Here is a 19,600-nt window from a genome sequence, read left to right as displayed (position 1 = left end):
AAGGCTAATGAAAAAATTGGGTATAATATAAGTGTCTGATCGGTTCATTGGAGTCTCTGTGAATCATAAAGGGGCTTTGAACCACTTAGCTGAGCGCGAGTGTTTCAAACTAGTTTAAATAAAATGTAATTCCGGTGTCAATGCAGTAAATTTTAACTACCATTAAATTATATTCAAATAACATGAATTGATCTTGTAAAAGAGAAAATCTCAAAGGAATTAAAATGATAAATGCTATTTTATTCATTTTATTCTTAAACACAAAAGCATGAATAAGTAGCCCCCCCCCCCAGTGGCACAGCAGTATGTCTGCGGACTTACAACGCTAGTAACCGGGTTTCGATACCCGTTGTAGGCAAGTGGTTAGGGCGCTCGAATCGTAATCTGCAAGTCGCGAGTTCGACTCCCTGTCACACCGAACATGCTCGCCCTTTCAACCTTGGGGGCATTATAATGTAACGGTCAATCCCACTGTTCGTTGGTAAAAGAGTAGCCCAAGAGTTGGCCGTTGGTAGTGATGACTAGCTTCCTTCCCTCTAGTCTTACACTGCTAAATTAGAACGGCTAGCGCAGATAGCCCTCGTGTAGCTTTGCACGAAATTCATAACAAACAATGGTGAATAAATAAATGAATACAATGTGTATTGAGAGACAAAATAAAAGAAACACAAAAAATAAACAAAAAATTTTGTTGTTCTTTATCTCTTACTGATTATATTAAAGCACTTTCCAATACCCTAAATTTTGTAAACTTCGTTTAGTAAATCATTTTGCTTTATTCAGTTCAATAACGTGCATTCGGCTTGTCATGAAGCGCGTATTTGAACCCAATTTCCGCGTTTTATATTAAAGAAAGAATAATTATATTTGGCAAGAATGAAAAATAACAAACGTCTTTTAACCTTACTAAAATATCAATAATTTGTTCTTATAACAGTAGTTCGTGAGTACTTTGGTTTAGTGATTTATATCTCAAACAGAAAGGTGACAACAATCTTCAATCATATTTTAATCTAAAGGTCATAAGGAATAACATGTGCGTTTTATTGGTCTTCTTCTTTAGCTAAATGCAATTATCTAGATCTAAAAAGAAGCACCACATGTCTGAGTTCAATAAATTTAAATTAGGTAAATTATTAAACCTCGTACATAAACCTATTTGCTTTATATGTGTTGAAATGTACTAGCCAATCGAAATAGGTTGTTTTCATACGTAATTTTTCAAAAACTAATTATAACCAATTAGATTTTTTTAACGAAAATTATTGTTCAACAAATATCTTTAATCTATAATGATAACAAAAGTGATTGGTCTTACTTTAATAATATACAACGTTCAAAAATAATGATTATATGTGATTGGTCTTACTTTAATAATATACAACGTTCAAAAATAATGATTATATGTGATTGGTCTTACTTTAATAATATACAACGTTCAAAAATAATGATTATATGTGATCGATTTGTTTGATTATATTTTTTAAGAAACTGCAATAAAAAAGTTTTATCTTTACCTCCCAGTATTATGATTCAAATAAAACGATATTTTAGTAGAGCATTTATTATTATAAATACTAAAACTCTGCATTTTAAATATCCAAATTTAAACTTTGCGTAAACACTGTATTTGGACGGAAAAAATAAAGTTGTCCATTTGTCTGATGTCACAAGGTGAACACTGTTTTAATACGTATAAAATAAAGTTGTCCACCTGTCTGATGTCACAAGGTGAACACTGTTTTAATATGTCTAAAATCGAATTGTCCACCTGTCTGATGTCACAAGGTGTTGAGAGAAACTGGCTGAACAAATAGTTATCACGTTTAATAGCTTATACGATCAACTACGTGTAATTATTAATGAGTAACAAATATATATATATATGTGTATTTATTAACTGAATTAGATCCTGGATCTTCTTAACAAAGAATCTGGTAGGTTATCCACTCAACTGGGGTCATCCTGTGTAGAGCTATAATCAACTGACTATTGGAATGTTTACAAGAGGGGTATTTAGGCTTTGGCTGACTTCTGTGCTGGGTTGGCTGAATGTATGAGTTAGAAGAATGCAGAAACCTTCTTTCTTTTTCTCGTACGTGGTTAAAAACGTATTATTTTAGTGTTATTCCATTTCATCGTACTCTCTTCTTCTCTGGTATGATGGTTTATTGCAGATATCATCAAGCCTTCCCTGTCTATTATGCTCCCCAGTTCTTACTTTCTGAAGGCCTTTTTTATTTCTCCAATGTATTGGAATCCACGTTCGTATGGAAAGTTGTAATAATGTGTTCGGTTTGAAAATACATTGACAGGATTTCATAATGTTGCAGTGAGATGGCTGTTAATAGTTGCATATCTTAGATATCGTCATCACAACGTTGACACTGCATAGTCTACGTAACCATACAAAAAAAACGTTAAGTTACCTTTTACTACAAGACAGGTTTTAAAACTATGACTCAAGTAAAGAAGGTATGGCAAACTTTTCCATTGATGCAGTACATCTTTCAACAAGACGTCAGGTGAGGTGTTCATTATTGTACTCAAGACACTGACCGAAGGCTGTGTTAAATAGCCATCCATTCTTCTTGGCTTATTCACCATTAACTTTATTTTTATAGAGTTTCGTTGAATGTCTGTCGACGCAATATATGAGGAAAGAGTTATCGTGAAAAGGAACAAAAAACAAACAGCTACGGTGCGGTACAATTTCAAAATACAAAAATGTTTAGAGTATTTGCAAGAGAAGAAATGCAATCAATATTTCAACCAAATGACCTCCAGCGAAACCCGAAGCAAGTCATCTGAACAAAATATTGACCACACGTTTGACTATGACTCGACAAAACAGAAATGTGAAGATTTGTTTGTAATTAAAACGATATAAAAGGACCAATACTTTTAAAACATGCGCCTTTCCTTAAAGTTACTTTCGCTACTTATGAAGGCCACCCTTGGAGAAGCCGCAGTCAGTCAATGAGAAGATGAAACGATAAAATTAATAAAAGTTGAAAGTTTCGGTTTCAACACTGTAATATGATATGTTCATGTAATCCAAAGAGTCCATGTCAAAAAATAATCAACAATAAAAGTAACATTTATTAAAAGTGATGCAAGTTATGAACAATTCCTCGTATAAATTTATTTTAATAATTACTACGCGTGACTGTACTGGGAGTGTTTGTTTGTTTGTAATTAAGCACAAAGCTACACAATGGGCTATCTGTGCTCTGCCCACCACGAGTATCGAAACCTGGATTTTAGCGTTGTAAGTCCGCAGACATACCGCTGTGCCACTGGGGGGCTGAGAGTGAATCTGACAGCTACTGCTGCCAACTGCGGCTTGTAGTTCAGTCACTGCAGCCATTAGCCATTATGGAACACTAAAACATATTTTTTGTCATTACTAAATTATTACAGAGAGTGAATTTACAAGGAGTGAAATGCATGAGGATGAAATTACCGGGAGTGAATTATCCTACAGCCGTTCCATAGCTTAAGACTTGAAGATTTAACCTAGCCAAGTGCCGTTGTTTATGTTTGTGTCAGGGCTCCACTTGGTGTGCATAAATTTCTACCAGTCGGTGGTTGCCAGCAGGTTCTTTTTTGTTTTTCCTTTATAAAGTGTGCCTTACCTAAGAGCTCAAGCTATTCGGCGGATGTCGAGAGTAATCTCTTATTGGGTATTTTTAGACGTATGTACGTGCGAGGTTTAAGAAAGTTATTTTCTTCAAATGATGACAGTTGTATCCATAAAACTAGTCCTACAATTAAGAATTTCATATTAAAAATACAGCGCCGAAGAAAATAATATGAATTACATATTTCATAAATTTCATACTTCCACCAGATGTCAACCGTACATTTTATGAAAGATGCCATTTTCTTTTCTGTTGTGCACAAAATATACGATGAATCATCCACCGAAATGGGTATGCACAACGTAAGAGTTTAGCTCCTTCAAAAACGTTGAAAATATCTTCACCTCAAAATTAGGGCAAAGTCAAGATCTGCTCTATTACAGCATAGAATAATTAAAAATGCGTATATTACAGCATAGAATAATTAAAAATACGTATATTACAGCACAGAATAATTAAAAATACGTATATTACAGCATAGAATAATTAAAAATACGTATATTACAGCACAGAATAATTAAAAATACGTATATTACAGCATAGAATAATTAAAAATACGTATTTTCCCCACATTACAATGGGAGGATTGTATCTGAAATTAATCACAAGTTACTTCTTTAATATTTGCCCCCACTCCAGTGGCACAGCGGTATGTCTGCGGACTTACAACGCTAGAAACCGGGTTTCGATACCCGTGGTGGGCAGAGCACAGATAGCCCTTGTGTAGCTTTGTGCATAATTAGAAACAAAAAAACAGCTTCTTTAATAAATTAGTAGAGCGATCCATGCATTTTAACAAACTGCGCAAAATAAGATCGAAATCAATCGACTAGCAATCTGAGGATCGCGGGTTCGAATCCCCGTCCACCAAACATGCTCGCCCTTTCAGCCGTGGGAGCGTCATAATGTCAATCCCACTATTTGTTGGTAAAAGAGTAGCCCAAGAGTTGGCAGTAGGTGGTAATGACTAGCTGCCTTCCCTCTAGACTTTCACTGCTAAATTAGGGACGGTTAGCGCAGATAGCCCTGGTGTAGCTTTGCTCGAAATTCAAACCAAACCAAATATCAATTATCAGAAACAAATATAATTCGAATTTTAAACAGATAAAAATACGACTGTAGAATAATCGATAATCAATAATTAAAGTCGTTACCATTCGCTGCGAAATGGCATCATTGTTGTGATTACCATCTGAGCATCTTTCGAAATCTCAGAGGTGTTTCCTCAAAATGGCGCTCAAAAATCCTACACTGATTCAGTTTATTTATTTTTTTAAACTAAATCCTGTTTGCCGCGTTAACACTAATATTTACTTTTTACTTCTCATGTATATTTATGCTTCACCCCCCCCCCCAAAAAAATCTAAACCTTGAAAGATAGCAATACAAATATTACACGCGGATCAAACTGGAAATTCCACACACAAATGCTATTCAGATGCTTTAAATCCGAAAAGACTATTTGGCGTGTAGTTCTTTCCTCTTTTATTGCATGTACTTAATATTTAATACTACGAATAAGTTTTATTTTAAAGTGATTGTATTCCGTGAGCGTTTATTTGATTTCAGTCTCCATATTGGCCCGGCATGGCCAGATTGTTAGGGCGCTCGACTCGCAATCTGCGGGTCGCGGGTTCGAATCCCCGTCACACTAAACATGCTCGCCCTTTCAGCCATGGGGCGTTATAATGTGACGATCAATCCCACTATTCGTTGGTAAAAGAGTAGCCCAAGAGTTGGCGGTGGGTGGTGATGACTAGCAGCCTTCCCTCTAGTCTTACACTGCTAAATTAGGGACGGCTAGCGCAGATAGCCCTCGTGTAGCTTTGCGCGAAATTAAAAAAGCCAAAGCCAGTCTCCATAAGCTTAATATTGGCTTGTATTATCCTATAGATAAAACATATACATCAAATTACTTTCATATATATATATATATATGAACAAAATGCGATTATGTTTGTTTTGTTTTTTACTTTCTTTCCTGCATGTGTACGAACTAATGTTATCCATGCCCAGCAATGTTATTAGAAAAAGAGAAATGCTTTTTGATTCAAGCAATTTGTTTTTAATTGGTTCGGTAATTCAGAAAAATTAAACGATAAAATCGCTGGAACTTATTAAAGTGATCTGAAACAAAGCAATGTAAAGAACACTAGTGTGATGGCGTACAAGAACTAGGTATAATACGAAACTTAATTCTATTCCCAGCCTAAAAACCTATGGTTTAGACGATACCTTCTTAAGCAACTTTTTCTAGTAGCTGGAGAAAAAAAAGATGTCAGATTGATGTCATTAGTCACGCACGCTTCGTCAAGTTAGATGACTGTTATGCTACAAAAATTAGGACGATTACACACTCACGCACTTACACCATACACACACACACACAGCATATATATAAATATATCAAATTATATATTAATTATGTGTCTTTGAGAATGTGTAACGGAGTACCAAACCAATCAGACTAACAAGAAAAACACACGCCAGTTCTTGAAATTAATAGATTTAATTAAACACATAAAAAAAGGTGAGTGTGTATATATACAATGATTAGGTTTACTTGTCCGCTGTCATATCTTAATGTCTTTGAGATTTTTCTATTTATTTTGAAACATTATAAAATTAGTACGTAATTGAAGGTTACTTAATTTATATCAAAACTGCAGTTATTTTTTTTTAAATAAATGATGTGCTTGTTTGTTTGAAGTTAAGCACAAAGCTACACAATGGGCTATCTGTGCTCTGCCCACCACGGGTATCGAAACCAGGTTTCTAGCGTTGTAGGTCCACAGACATACCGCTATGCCACTGGGGGGGGGGGCTAAATGATGTGAGATAAGTAGACAAACAGCTGTTTGTAGTATATAGTGCATATTGGAACAACAGACAAACCAATAAAAACTTTTAAAATGTAAGAGGCAAGCAAGAGACTGCTGACGTTGTTTGACTAAACGTATAGCATAAATGAAATCAAAATATTCAATGTAATTCTATCTACTTACGTTTTAATTTCCAGAGCAAATATTCAGTATTTTAGAATAAAAAATTACATTTTTCAGCAGCACAAACTTATATCTGAACATGGAACATGGAAGACTTCCCGGCATTTTTGAACCGATCAGCCAAATGTTTTTTATACCCTGAGATTTCTATAGAGCTAGTGAGAATTAATGTCTAAATTTTGTGAAACTTCGGAAATATGTATAATAACGGGACGTCTTCCGTGATGTAGCTAGCGTTCTTGAAGTTGATATGAAGGATTAATCGTCTGACTTGTGTTTCACTTCACAAAATGTTATCACACATACAGTATGATATGTCTGGGACTAAATAATCAACCAGTTCTACCGGCATGTTTCATTTACTTCACAACATGATGTCGTATACAGTATGATATGTCTGGGACTAAATAATCAACCAGTTCTACCGGCATGTTTCATTTACTTCACAACATGATGTCGTATACAGTATGATATGTCTGGGACTAAATAATCAACCAGTTCTACCGGCATGTTTCATTTACTTGACAACATGATATTGTATACAGTATGATATGTCTGAGACTAAATAATCAACCAGTTCTACCGACAAAGAAATATTTGTTACCTGTAAGTTACAATATGCAATAGAGATTTTGTTTTTAACTTGTAAAATGTTTATTACGGAGAAATACACACACTACATATATATGTTTCGACCTTCTACTTAGGTCATCATTAGGCGAGAGAAAATAACAAGTAATTTGACACATTGGAGAATACAAGATTAAAATAATGTTATAATCGGTATTATCATTATTGCTTATTTATAAATAGTAAATCACTGTTATGTTACGTAAATTATTATTCAAAAAAGTTAAGTTACAAAAGATTTGCTCAAAATTTATCTTAAAAAGTACTTTTGACCAGTAATAAGTTAATGGCTGATAAATGTCGTTTGTTGTTAAGCGCAAAGCTCAACGGGCTATCTGTGCTGTGGCCACCATGGATAACCAAACCCGGTTTTAGCGTTATAAATCTTCAGACTTACCGCTGAGCCACTGGGGCAGGCTGATAAGTAAACGTTTAGTTTGAAGCTATAAAATTAACAATGCTGCGCATATTTTCAGTCAGTTCGTACAATAAATAACGAAAAATTTGAAATATCATAATAAAATCTAACATCACCGAAACGAACAGACGGAGTTAGGAAACGTTAAATTTAACTATTTGACATCTGGAAATATTTTAAAGACTATATATATATATCTGTAAGTTTTTTTCGCATAAATTTTAAACCTACTGGCTTATGTGGTTAATGCTTTTTTTTATAAATTTATATGAATTTGTGTATGTGATTACCATGAACATAGTTTTCTCATTAGAAATAAACTCTGTTGGAACCAGAGTTCGAATACACCTCGAACAAATTCTGATAGTTTATTGTTTCCTGGAGAAGAGCTTAGGCCCGAAATGTTAAGATAAGCAACCATCGTCTTTTGTTTGAGTGTTCATTTATTTACATCATTTATCTTTTATCCCTTGAATTCCGATGTAATCCGAATCTGTTATGATCTAAGTACGAAATCTGCTATCATTCATCCTACTGTCATTTTAGTATTATAAAAGTATAATAGATATAAGTTCTTAGATTACAGTAAACTCATTCATAATGGAATTCACGTGTTCATTACCTATGAAGACATTCGTGCCGTACTTAAAGCCTTTTCCATGTCATTTTTTTTTGTGTTGAAATATCTTGTTTAAAAGATTGGGCTTTGAGGATCATCCCTGTGGGACTAAGATTGGAATTTACAAGGTACTCCCATTATTTTTTTTTCGTTATTGTTACGGTAAGATCCTTATTTAATTCTGCTCCGTAGGATTTTGTCGTAGGATTGTCTGCCTTAACTCGAGGTTCAACTTTAGAAAAACTGCAATGGACTTTTAACCTTTATGATATCAACGGTGATGGTTGCATCAGCAGGGAGGAAATGTCTGAAATCATCATGGCTGTTTATAGCCTCATGGGACAATTTGCTGAGCCCTCTGTTGACGAAACGTCCGCACGAGAGCATTCCGAGAGAGTCTTTCAGGTAACAAGATAATTTATCCTCTAAATTCTTCTTAACAAAAGACATATATTTGTTTTTCCTCACCACAACATCTTATAGATGTAACAAAGTACGATGTAATTCGAATTAGTTTAAATTAACACAATAATGTTTCCTCATGTTGAAGCGGCATTATAATTTAACGTAGACAAATTGATTAAATATAAAGAAGGTGATAAAAACATGATTATAGATGACTGTTGTAAGTGCAAAGTGGATTTGTTGTCAAAGTAGTAAACTGATAAGAAATATTTAAATTTATAATTCTCTGCGAAGCCAAAAATATATATATATATTACTTCCTTAAATGTTTTATTCGTTATTTATCAATTTTTAGTATATCTACGATCTATTTATACCTCGTGCATCAAAATAACCATTAGCAAGCGTACGCCTGCTTGATGATAATGTGAAAAAATAAGGACAACTCAACATGAGGCATTGATTTAAGTACTATATACTGAAGTTCTTTAGTAGCCTGGATACTTCTTATGAACTGATAGATGTTTTGTCATTTTGATTTTATCAAGACCTTTGTATCTCAGCATCTACCTTAAAGCGTTTCTTGAAGAACTGAATTTATTTCTTTTATCAGCAAACTTTATCTTCGCCTCTGGTGAGATAATCTTATTTTAGTTTATATTTAGTATTTAGTAAAATATTTTTATAGTTTGAAGCTTCACTTTTTCCCTGTATCTCTATAGGAAAGCTCTATTTTTTTAGATGTTTGTTTTCTGGTATTCTTTCTCGGAGTTTTGTTACGTGTTACTATGTGAAAACTTTCTTTCACACAGATGCTAAAGAAACCTTTTTTTAAAATGACCAATAGGAAAACAAAAACTAACATGTTGGCCAAGTAAACATGACTTTAGTTTTAGCTCACGTTTTCATGAAATATAAACCATTTTTTTTAATCTTACTGAATTTGGGGAGGAGGGGTATGAATACTTTACTACTGGGTTTAGGCGTATGAGTGTTTGCAGGCTAAACTATTTCTTCATCAAAGAGTCCGCGTCATTAAAGTTTCAACTATTTACAGTTTCTTTTAATCATCTTTAATTATTTTATCCTATTGTGCATCGTTGGTGCATGTTCATTCAATACTAACTATCAATATTTCTAATCAAAATAGTCAAATTTAAACGTTGAATGAAGAAAAACAGCACATTTAACCCTAAGTCGTGCTTACCCGATAAACTAAGCTTGAAGTCTTTAGGGGTATGAAAATTTCTGAAAGAAAATAAAAAAGAGTGGGAAATGATATAATAACCACGCCATATTTAGTATATCCAATGCCGATGAGGCCTTTCGTCAATACCAAAACGTTTTTTGTTTTACGTCGACTGAAATACGATACTGAAGACATAGTAATTGTTCAGCCAGTAAAACCTTTTTTTTACGTCGACTGAAATACGATACTGAAGAGATAGTAATTGTTCAGCCACTAAAACGTTTTTTTTAGGTCGACTAAAATACGACACTGAAGACATAGTAATTGTTCAGCCACTAAAACGTTTTTTTTTACGTCGACTGAAATACGACACTAAAGACATAGTAATTCTTCAGCCACTATTTATATTGCTTGAAAAACATTGGTGTGAACTGAATAAAGCTGGTGAAATGTAATTTTTATCAATTTGAATATTTCCTTACGTATCAGAATTAGGATAATAATCTTTCAACATTATATTATTTATTTATATTAACACCATATTATTTTTTAATGTTCTTTATTTATTTTACTTGAACTAACCTACTCATAATTCAAAAGAGCTGGCGAACAGCAAGTCTAGCCAAGCAAATAACAAAGTAAAAGGCCGATATGTCTGTGGACTTACAACGCTATGAGCCTTCTACTATGCCCACCGTGGGGAATCGAACCCCAGATTTTATATTGTAAGTCCGTAAACTTTCCATTGACCTACCGGTGGACTTGTATTTTTGTCTTATATAGTTGTAGCCCCCACTAGCACAGCGGTATGTCTGCGGACTTACAACGCTAGAATCCGGGTTTCGATACCCTTGGTTGGCAGAGCACAGATAGCCCTTTGTGCTTAACTACAAACAAATAAACAAAGTAAAAGCAGAATAAGATGCAGGAAAACTGAGTTTTTAATAATAGCTCTTGTAGTGGAAGTTAAAACTTACTCAACGTAAAAACAAATTCTTTTAGCTCGAAATGACATTTATGATTGTAATCTTTTTTGTATACTGAGACTATTATATGGATGAAATGCCTAAATCCAACAACCTGAAATACAGTACTTTAGGGAGAAACGGACCTTCCGCGCATCCTCTGGACCTTCATTTCGCACCCCCAGGGTGTGCCAGTACCTCTACGCTAGAGGGAACGCAGTTAGTTCAGTTAGTCAACACCACCCAACAGCTCGTTATCAACAAAAGTAAAATTGACCGTCATATTATAGCGCCCCCATGGTTGAAAGGGTGATCATGTTCGGTGACGAGACTCAAACCCGCACACTACGAGTCAAGTGCCTTGACCACTAGGCTCGAAATATGTTTCTGTTTTAGTAAAATGTTTCTTTGAATAGTTATCTAGTGAATTGATTTGAATGCTGGTGACTAACTGTATAGTAAAGAAGGTAATAAAACTGGACTATACAAGGATCGAATTTTATTTTTCACCCATGAAAAAATTATTGGACGAAAAATAAAAAAAAGGAACGAAAGAGCTTCCTCTATTGCTTCCCCTTTTAATTGATTAAGATGTACTTCTTTAACTTTAAGTTTAGTAGATTAAGTTACGAAAGTTAGCAATTGTTTAAGAATGGTAATCGGCAAATCTGATTAAAAATAAGATGTTACTTCTTTTATAAACAAGTTTATTTTTGTGTTGGAATTGACCAATCTTGCTTCTAAACAAACTTTATATCGTGGATATCGTATTATCAGGTCCTACTTGTTGAAGACTGCAAGTACTGATTTGCCTATAATTGTTGTTCTGCATATTTTATGTGAACAACGTTCCTTAAAAGACGCCCCCTCCCAAGTGGTACCATGTGTGTATTTTTGCTGTTGTTGTTTGTTTTAGAGCAAACCCACATTGAGTCTTCTGCTATGCCCACCGTGGAGAATCGAACCCCGTATTTTATATTGTAAGCCCGTAAAGTTATCATTGACCCTCCGGTGGACTTGTATTTTTTGTCTTATCTAGTTGTAGCCCCCAGTGGCACAGCGGTATGTCTGCGGACAGGGTTTCGATACCCGTGGTGGGTAGAGCACAGATAGCCCATTGTGTAGCTTTGTGCTTAACTTCAAACAAATCAAAGAAACTTAGAAGACGACACACCCGCTGTTTCTCAAGATGGATTTGCATATAATATTGATTTTTCGTCGCCCTTTATTCGTGTATATAGATGTCGTACAAACGTAGGAACCGGGAGTGGGGCGAAAAACCTAATTGCATACAATATAGCTGTTTTCGTCGCCCTTTATTCGTGTATACAGATGTCGTACAAACGTAGGAACCGAAAGTGGGGCGACAAAACTAAATGCATATAATATTCCTCTTTTCGTCGCCCTTTATTCGTGTATATAAATGTCGTACAAGCGTAAGAACCGGAAGTGGGGCGACAAATCTAAGAAACAAGTAAGATAATACAGCGAAGGTCTGTATAGGTGTTCATTTAACACTCGCATGTGACTTTCATGTAAAATATTGTATGTATAACTCCACTTTAAAAACAAGATACAAGTACATTCCGTATGATTGTTTTTTTTTTAACGTGATGGATGAATAGTTTTAGAACATAAGATATTATAGAAACTGTTTTTGTTGGAGCAGCTTTAACACTTACAACATTAGCGGTAATTCATCTAAACATCTACTCCACGCTGGTATATCATGTTATCCTATCAGAATGTAGGAAATGGAAACAGCAAAAAAATCGCCTGTTTATTTTTCCCACTAACATACACAGTTTGTAAAAATTTAGAAATCAGCCTTAACGTTTCAGTATATATTTAAAATGGTTTCGTCTTTATCAGACTGTATTATTATTTTTACTATTTGCTCTTATTTAAGTCTATTGGCAAGAAAGTGAAACAAGCTTTTGCTACCATATAATTACATTTGTGTACCAACAAACTGAACATAGCTGTTCTCAGCCTCCACGATATCTATATATACCCTAAGAATGCTTCTAAAGGAAGCTAGCTGTATATACACACTATGAAGACATATTTTACTGTTAATTGTATGCCGTACAGCGTTTATTGTAGACTTCTCACTGGGAAATGTCTGCTAAAATTAAGTTTAAATGATACTTATGTTTCCAGTACTTACCTCTACATCACCATAAGTCACACTCGATGTAGCGTTATTTGAATTCTTCAAAGCGAACCTTATTTCCGTTGTCATTAAAGATGTGTCATAACCCATTTGAAAGAAAAATAACACTGACGCTTTTCTTCATTAATTTAATTGTGTGTTCTCAACGGAAGTACGTTTTTCAAATTCATCCTCTTCCTCCCTTAATCGCACTCTTTGTGCAGTTTGTACTTCCTGTAACTTATTTTTACTTCTCGTGTTCGTTTAATTTGTTTTGTCGATTCTTTGGGCTGTGCGTGTTTCTTGAATAACTGAAACTGTATTTGTGCACAAGTTTTAACGAATAGAAAATGTGTTTGTGCTCGAAGAAATTACCTCAACAACAACAACAAAAAAAAAAAACATTACTTGTTTAGGTCGTTAGCTTCTGGCCATTGAAATTAAATACATTAATTACTCTTAAAGACCATATTTTTTAATGTACAAAATTGTGTTCTCCTCTTTGGATTAAGTAAGCTTCACAGTCATGTAGATGTGTTTGTTGTTAAGTACAAAGCTATTCAATGGGCTATCTGTGCTCTGCCCAACACGGATATCGAAACTTGGTTTTTAGCGTTATAAGCCTTCAGACTTACCGCTGAGCCACAGAGTTCATGTAAATGAAAAAGTTTAAGATATAACATTATAAATTAGTTTTCTATGTTAGCTAAAATAAAATTTATTTCTTTGAGATATTTGCGTTATATTCTTTATAAGGATATGTGTGTATTTTTAACTTTTCTTTAATGAAGACGGACTTCATTTTATAGGACAAAGTTTTTGTTTATAGTTATACTTCTACAGAACGTAATCAGGACAAGTTGCCTTTGATTTTACATGAACTTGTTCATTTCCTTATAATTATTATTCTTTAGTTCACCATATATGTGAAGCTTTGTAACAACGCCCCTCTGTTATTCTACATAACATTCTAATATAATTAGTATTCTCCCTGGTTTATTTGACTTACTTTCAATCTTAATTCGTAACAGAGTGAATACCCTTCGATCTTCCATAATACGATCACTTGTCTTATATGTGACATAACATTACTATCAATCTGTAAGTCATAACAGAGTGAATACCCTTCGATCTTCCATAATACCATCACTTGTCTTATATGTGACATAACATTTTAAATGCGTTTAACAGTTTGAAAGAAATAAACAATTATATATTTCATTTTCATTTCAAGAAGAGAAAAAAATCTTTAAAAGCGAGGATGCATTTTGCTGTTAATTTCGTTTCAAATTATTATTTTTTAATCCCAAAAAAATAGAGTTTCAAACCACTCAAATTAAAACAGTGGCGATACTGAAGAACTTAGTCCTAGCTAGACGTTCACTTTAAATCATAAAATTTCAAATTTAGGGCGCTTTATCAGTCTATGCAAGAAACTCTAAACTTTTCTTAAATGTCTAACTTAAAAAAATATTGTATTTGAAGCATTATTTCTGAATATTTGAAATGTTTTCTTTTGCAACATTTTGCACAAATGTAGAATGCAACTGAAGAAGTTAATTTACTGGTAAAGTTATAATGAAACGTCTCCTGTAGCAAGGACATAGGGTCCCTGCCATACACAGAATGTGAAAGCTTAACGTCAAATGAATATTCGAGTATTGGAATCTGTGTGTGTAGCATATAGAATGGAATTTTGCTAAGTTTTGATTTTACTAAGTTAAGATTTATTATATTCATATTAGTTGAGTAACATTCAATAAAATTCACCTTTACACAGTAATGAAATGTGTTTATTCTGAGAAATATACTGTGGAAAGTATATTTTTGACCTTCACGCAGTTTTTCAAAGAAAACTCGGAGCTGTTAATATTTGACTGCATTCTTCTATATAGCCCAATATTGTTTATCCTTTGTATCTATAATCATGTATTTAATGACGTGTTTTAAAGGAATTTGAAACGAATACATTGCGCAAAATAAGTAAAGGGTACTAAAAAAAAACGTAATACTGAAGCCTAAAAGATCTTCATTAAGAATGCTATTCCAGATCCTGTACTACCCGTAGAACTACTCCCCCCCCCCTTCGTCGATTACAATCACTCTGGTGGTCATAATTATACACTATTGTCCGTAAATGTAGTTTCCATTGTAAAAAGCTTCTGCGATGGACAGTGAGGCCAATCTTAGAATAAATAGCATGACAGACTTTTCACAGCTCTTTTATTGCATAGAAGTTAGTTTCCAAGACGAAAGACCTGAAAAGGCCTGGTGGTTAGGGCAATCAACTCGCAATCTGCGGGTCGCAGGTTCGAATCTCCGTCACCGAACATGCTGGCCCTTTCAGACGTGGGAGCATTATAATGTGATGATAAATTCCATTTTTGTTGATAAAAGAGTAGCCCAAGAGTTGGCGGTGGGTGGTGTTGACTAGCTACCTTTCCTCTAGTCTATCACTGCTAAATTAGAGACGGCTAGCACAGATAGTCTTCGTATTGCTTTGCGAGAAATTCAAACCAAAGCAATCCAAGACGAAGTTTAAGAAGACAATTGACACAAACGCTTATTACATCAAAGGATGTGATAAGCATTTTATCCTATGAGTTTGCTGTAGTTCTTGTTTACCTTACTATTTTTCTCATGAAAGCAGTTATTGATGTCGAGATGTGCAGGAAGTCTTAGAAGCGTTTGGCACGTGAGATTTTTTCACCATAAAATCCTCGTTTATTAACTTGTTAATGGTACCATAAGATATACCAAGATTCCTCACAGTGGCCCTTTTTTTATCACAGCATTTATTTTTTTTGGGTGATGGCTTCGTTTAAATTGATTCGAAGTGTAATTTTGAAACTTGTTGTTGTTATGAACTCTCTGCTGTGCGAGGTTTTCTGCTTCCACGGACAATATTAAAGGCTTCTTTCAAAATATGACATCATTTCTCTCATGGACCTCGCTCTAAGAATAATATTCTTCAATCACTACTGAATGACCAGAGATTTATCTTAAACCAAATATATTGTACATAGCATCGCTACTCTTATACAACCGGTTGTGTTTATGGTAACATGCTGCTTTACAAGTATATGTAAATATTTCTCATAACGTGTGATTAATCTCCTATGTTAAAGGTAAAATCACAATTGTAAAATAATCTCACATTCTTAGTTCATTATTATGCAAATTAAGCGTGTGATGATTAGTTGTAACCTGAAATGCTAATAGTTCGGCGTACAGCCTAAGATATATATACACACATCCTAATCTGTATTAGTCAACCTTACAATCTGCTCTGAGGATGTATTGCTATAAGTTGAAGAGGTAGATTCACGGAAAGCTTATTCGTGGAACATAACCTCTCTGATGTACCTCCACGCCTTGAGTCAGGCTTTTACTATGATTGATATAGCTATCTGCTCACCTTGGTTCCTTCCATAATTTTCTTTGAAGAACACAGAGAATCATCACTCTTCCAATCATTCTGAGTAAACCTAGTAGGAGGCGATGCCATACAAGGTGTATGTGCCACGTTAGAAATTGCAGAAAACCAAATTGGCCATCTTAGAATGCTCTGTTAGAACTTGATCCTAAAACTGCTGTCTTGTAGTCCATTCTTGAAGCTCTCCCTGATATCATCGTCGTTGTAATTGTTTTGATTTTAATATTTTTATAACTTTTTACATGTTATGTTTCCTATATAAACCTTGTTTGGCACAAGTGGGCTTAGCCATTTTGCAACATTAATCCCCAAACCAAATTAACAGAGGAACGGGATTCATATTGTAATGGTAAAATGGCTAAAAATAACTTATGGTGGGTGTGGCACCATCTACATCCTGAAGAATAATACCATCAATGCAAACATTATAGAACCACGTTCTATGACGCTTTGTATTCCACATACTAGTACAGTTGGCCTTGACCTAATGGATAATATTACTCGTCCCCACGTTGTTAAACATGTGAGAATTAATCTGCAGAACTAGAATCCTATCTACCATATATGGAATGCTCTCGGTAACACTTCTTTCGATACAGTAGTAAATTTCAGAATCTTTCAAACCTTTGAGTTTAAATAAACAAAATAGGTTCCAGACTGGGACTATAGGGTTGAATTAAACACGTTATATTAGAAATATAATGAATATGTAAATCACCAAGTCACGAGATAACCATTCGCGACATAAAGTTGCAGTAGAAAGGAATTTATCGGAACTATTTTTTTTGACTAAGCTGTCTCGACTTTACATGGAGAATAAAATCCCTATATTACTGGCTTCCTCACTGGCAAAAGAAATAGAACCAGATTTTCCAATCGTAAAAATGTTACTCAAATGTAAAATAGTCCTAAAAAGTAGTATTCTAAAGTTAACTAAAGGAAAGGTACAATGATGAAAACTGAGATTAGATTGAAACATCAAGCTTTTGATAGACAGGGTGGGGAAGCCAGGAATGTTGGGATTTTTATAGTCCATGTAAAGTTGAGACACCTTAGTCTGCTATTTGATCATTAGCTGGATCAAGTGATATGTCCTCTTTCATCCTTTGGTTCCTTTTTATCAAGTTCAGTAGCCAGCCAGCCCTACATAGCTTTTTGATCTATTGATAAATTTTTCATTATTCTTGTTTGTTTACTTTTTTTATAAGATGAAGTACGTGGGTTAGTTACTAGGTTGTAGAGAGTGTTATAAAGCTTTATAAACTTTGCATATAATAATAATAATAAAATAGGTAGTCAAAGATTGGGAAGACTGTTTTTCTCCATAAAATCATGATAAAATCATAGTTACTGCTAGAACTAGGTAGGCCTTTTGAAGAAAGATGGTGAGGAACGAAAATAAGAAATCTCGGTTTTGGCTATTTAGCGTTTTTCGAATTTGTGACGCTCTGGATAGCCAAAAATCGGCATATACATCGGACATAGAGCGATTATACCAGATATTTCTTCATATCTACTAGCTTCCGATGGCCTATAGTTTGTTTGTAATTAAGTGCATAGCTACACAAAGGGCTATACTCTGCCCACCACGGGTATCGAAACCAGGATTCTAGCATTGTAAGTCCGTAGACATACCGCTGTGCCACTGGGAGGGAATGACCTGTAGATAAAAAAAAATTCAGAAGACTTTTGTATTGTATTAATACGGGGTTCCGTACCATCCCTACACAGAGAGTGATAGCACACTTTCCGATTCTTTTGTATTGCTTTAATACGGGGGTCCGTACCATCCCCACACAGAGATGGTAGCTCACTTTCCGATTCGATATAATGTTGGAACAGCATATTAAACATGGAACTGATTTTTAACATTTCATAATAACTGAATTATATTTGAGACTCTATAATATTTTTACTGTTTTGTTCTACATTTTGCCCACCAAAGCTGCTGCTGTAAAGTTTCTCTCAAAAATGGGGGGTTGGCCAAATTTAATTTGTTGAAATATTTTCCTATGCCCGAATGTCTTAGAGCTTGATACCTACAAAAAATATTTTATCCTCGTACTCTCTCTATGTTCGTTTGCTTGTAATTAAGCACAAAGCTACACAATGGGCTATATGAGTCCTGCCTCCCACGGGTATCGAAACCCGGTTTCTATCCATTGTAAGTCCGCAAACATACCACTGGGGGGGGCTGATTGTTATGAATGAAAATATATTAAAGTAGTCTCGTACTTGTACATTTACAACTTTATATGACTGTTTATCTCTACATTATTCCATAATCAAGAAGCGGTGGGCGTAGCGTTGTGGCTAACGTGACTGACTATGAATGTGAAGGTCCATGGTTAACGTCCCACTTCCGCACAAAAATATAAACATTGCGCCCCGCACTTTGAGATCATGGGTGTCTTATAAGAGTGACGATTAAATCCCATTGTTCGATTATAGTAACCCAAGAGATGTTGGTGGACAACTGTTAACTAGCTGCTAATTAAGTACTGTTAGAGCAGATAATATTGTGTCTCTTTGCGTGAATATCTGAAACAAAATAAACTATATTAAAGAAAAATCCAAGTTGCAATCGCAACATTTGTATAGCTTAATGCACTGGTAAGTCGTAGTTTCTCAAATTAAGTTCAAGAAACAGTAACTTAGCTAGTTTTGTTTTAATTAATAGTCGGAGATTTTGAATATGATTTATTGGTTTAATATATCGGGAATCCGGCTTCTAAATGACTTAAAAAATGTATATCCGGTATTTTTTATTTGGTTCACCCACTTCACATTATCAAACGAAGAAGAGACAATTTCTACAAATAGAACGAATGAAAATCTATCAAACTTAAAAATAAAAAAACGTTAAACTGCTCTTAAACTAATACTGAAGAAAAAAATATCCGCAAACAAATCGAAACTTCTGGATGTTGCTTTTTCTGAATGAATGTTTCATCGCTTAAGGAAGTAATAATTTGGCACTTGTGTATAAAGTTAAAATCATAAATAATATTGAACGTTAAACTGGTACACAATTTTATTTAGGCCTATCTATGGTCTTCAAAAAGTTGACGACTCTACATGTTTCGACGTTACATGAGTCATCCTCATGTAACGTCGAAACATGTAGAGTCGTC

The 19,600-nt window shown here is 34.4% G+C and overlaps 1 protein-coding gene across 1 annotated transcript in view; it reads left to right on the top strand.

Moving 5' to 3' along the window:
* LOC106457446 (Kv channel-interacting protein 1-like) overlaps nt 1–19,600 on the top strand; it is a 68,493-nt gene that overhangs the window by 40,456 nt on the left and 8,437 nt on the right. Inside the window, exon 6 of the mRNA XM_013916866.2 lies at nt 8,509–8,721. Coding sequence (XP_013772320.2) covers nt 8,509–8,721 — 213 coding nt within the window. The remainder of the gene's footprint in view (nt 1–8,508; nt 8,722–19,600) is intronic.

Source organism: Limulus polyphemus, unplaced genomic scaffold, assembly GCF_000517525.1.
Source record: "Limulus polyphemus unplaced genomic scaffold, Limulus_polyphemus-2.1.2 Scaffold332, whole genome shotgun sequence".
NCBI lineage: Eukaryota > Metazoa > Arthropoda > Merostomata > Xiphosura > Limulidae > Limulus > Limulus polyphemus.
This window is presented reverse-complemented; position numbering and strand designations above follow the sequence as displayed.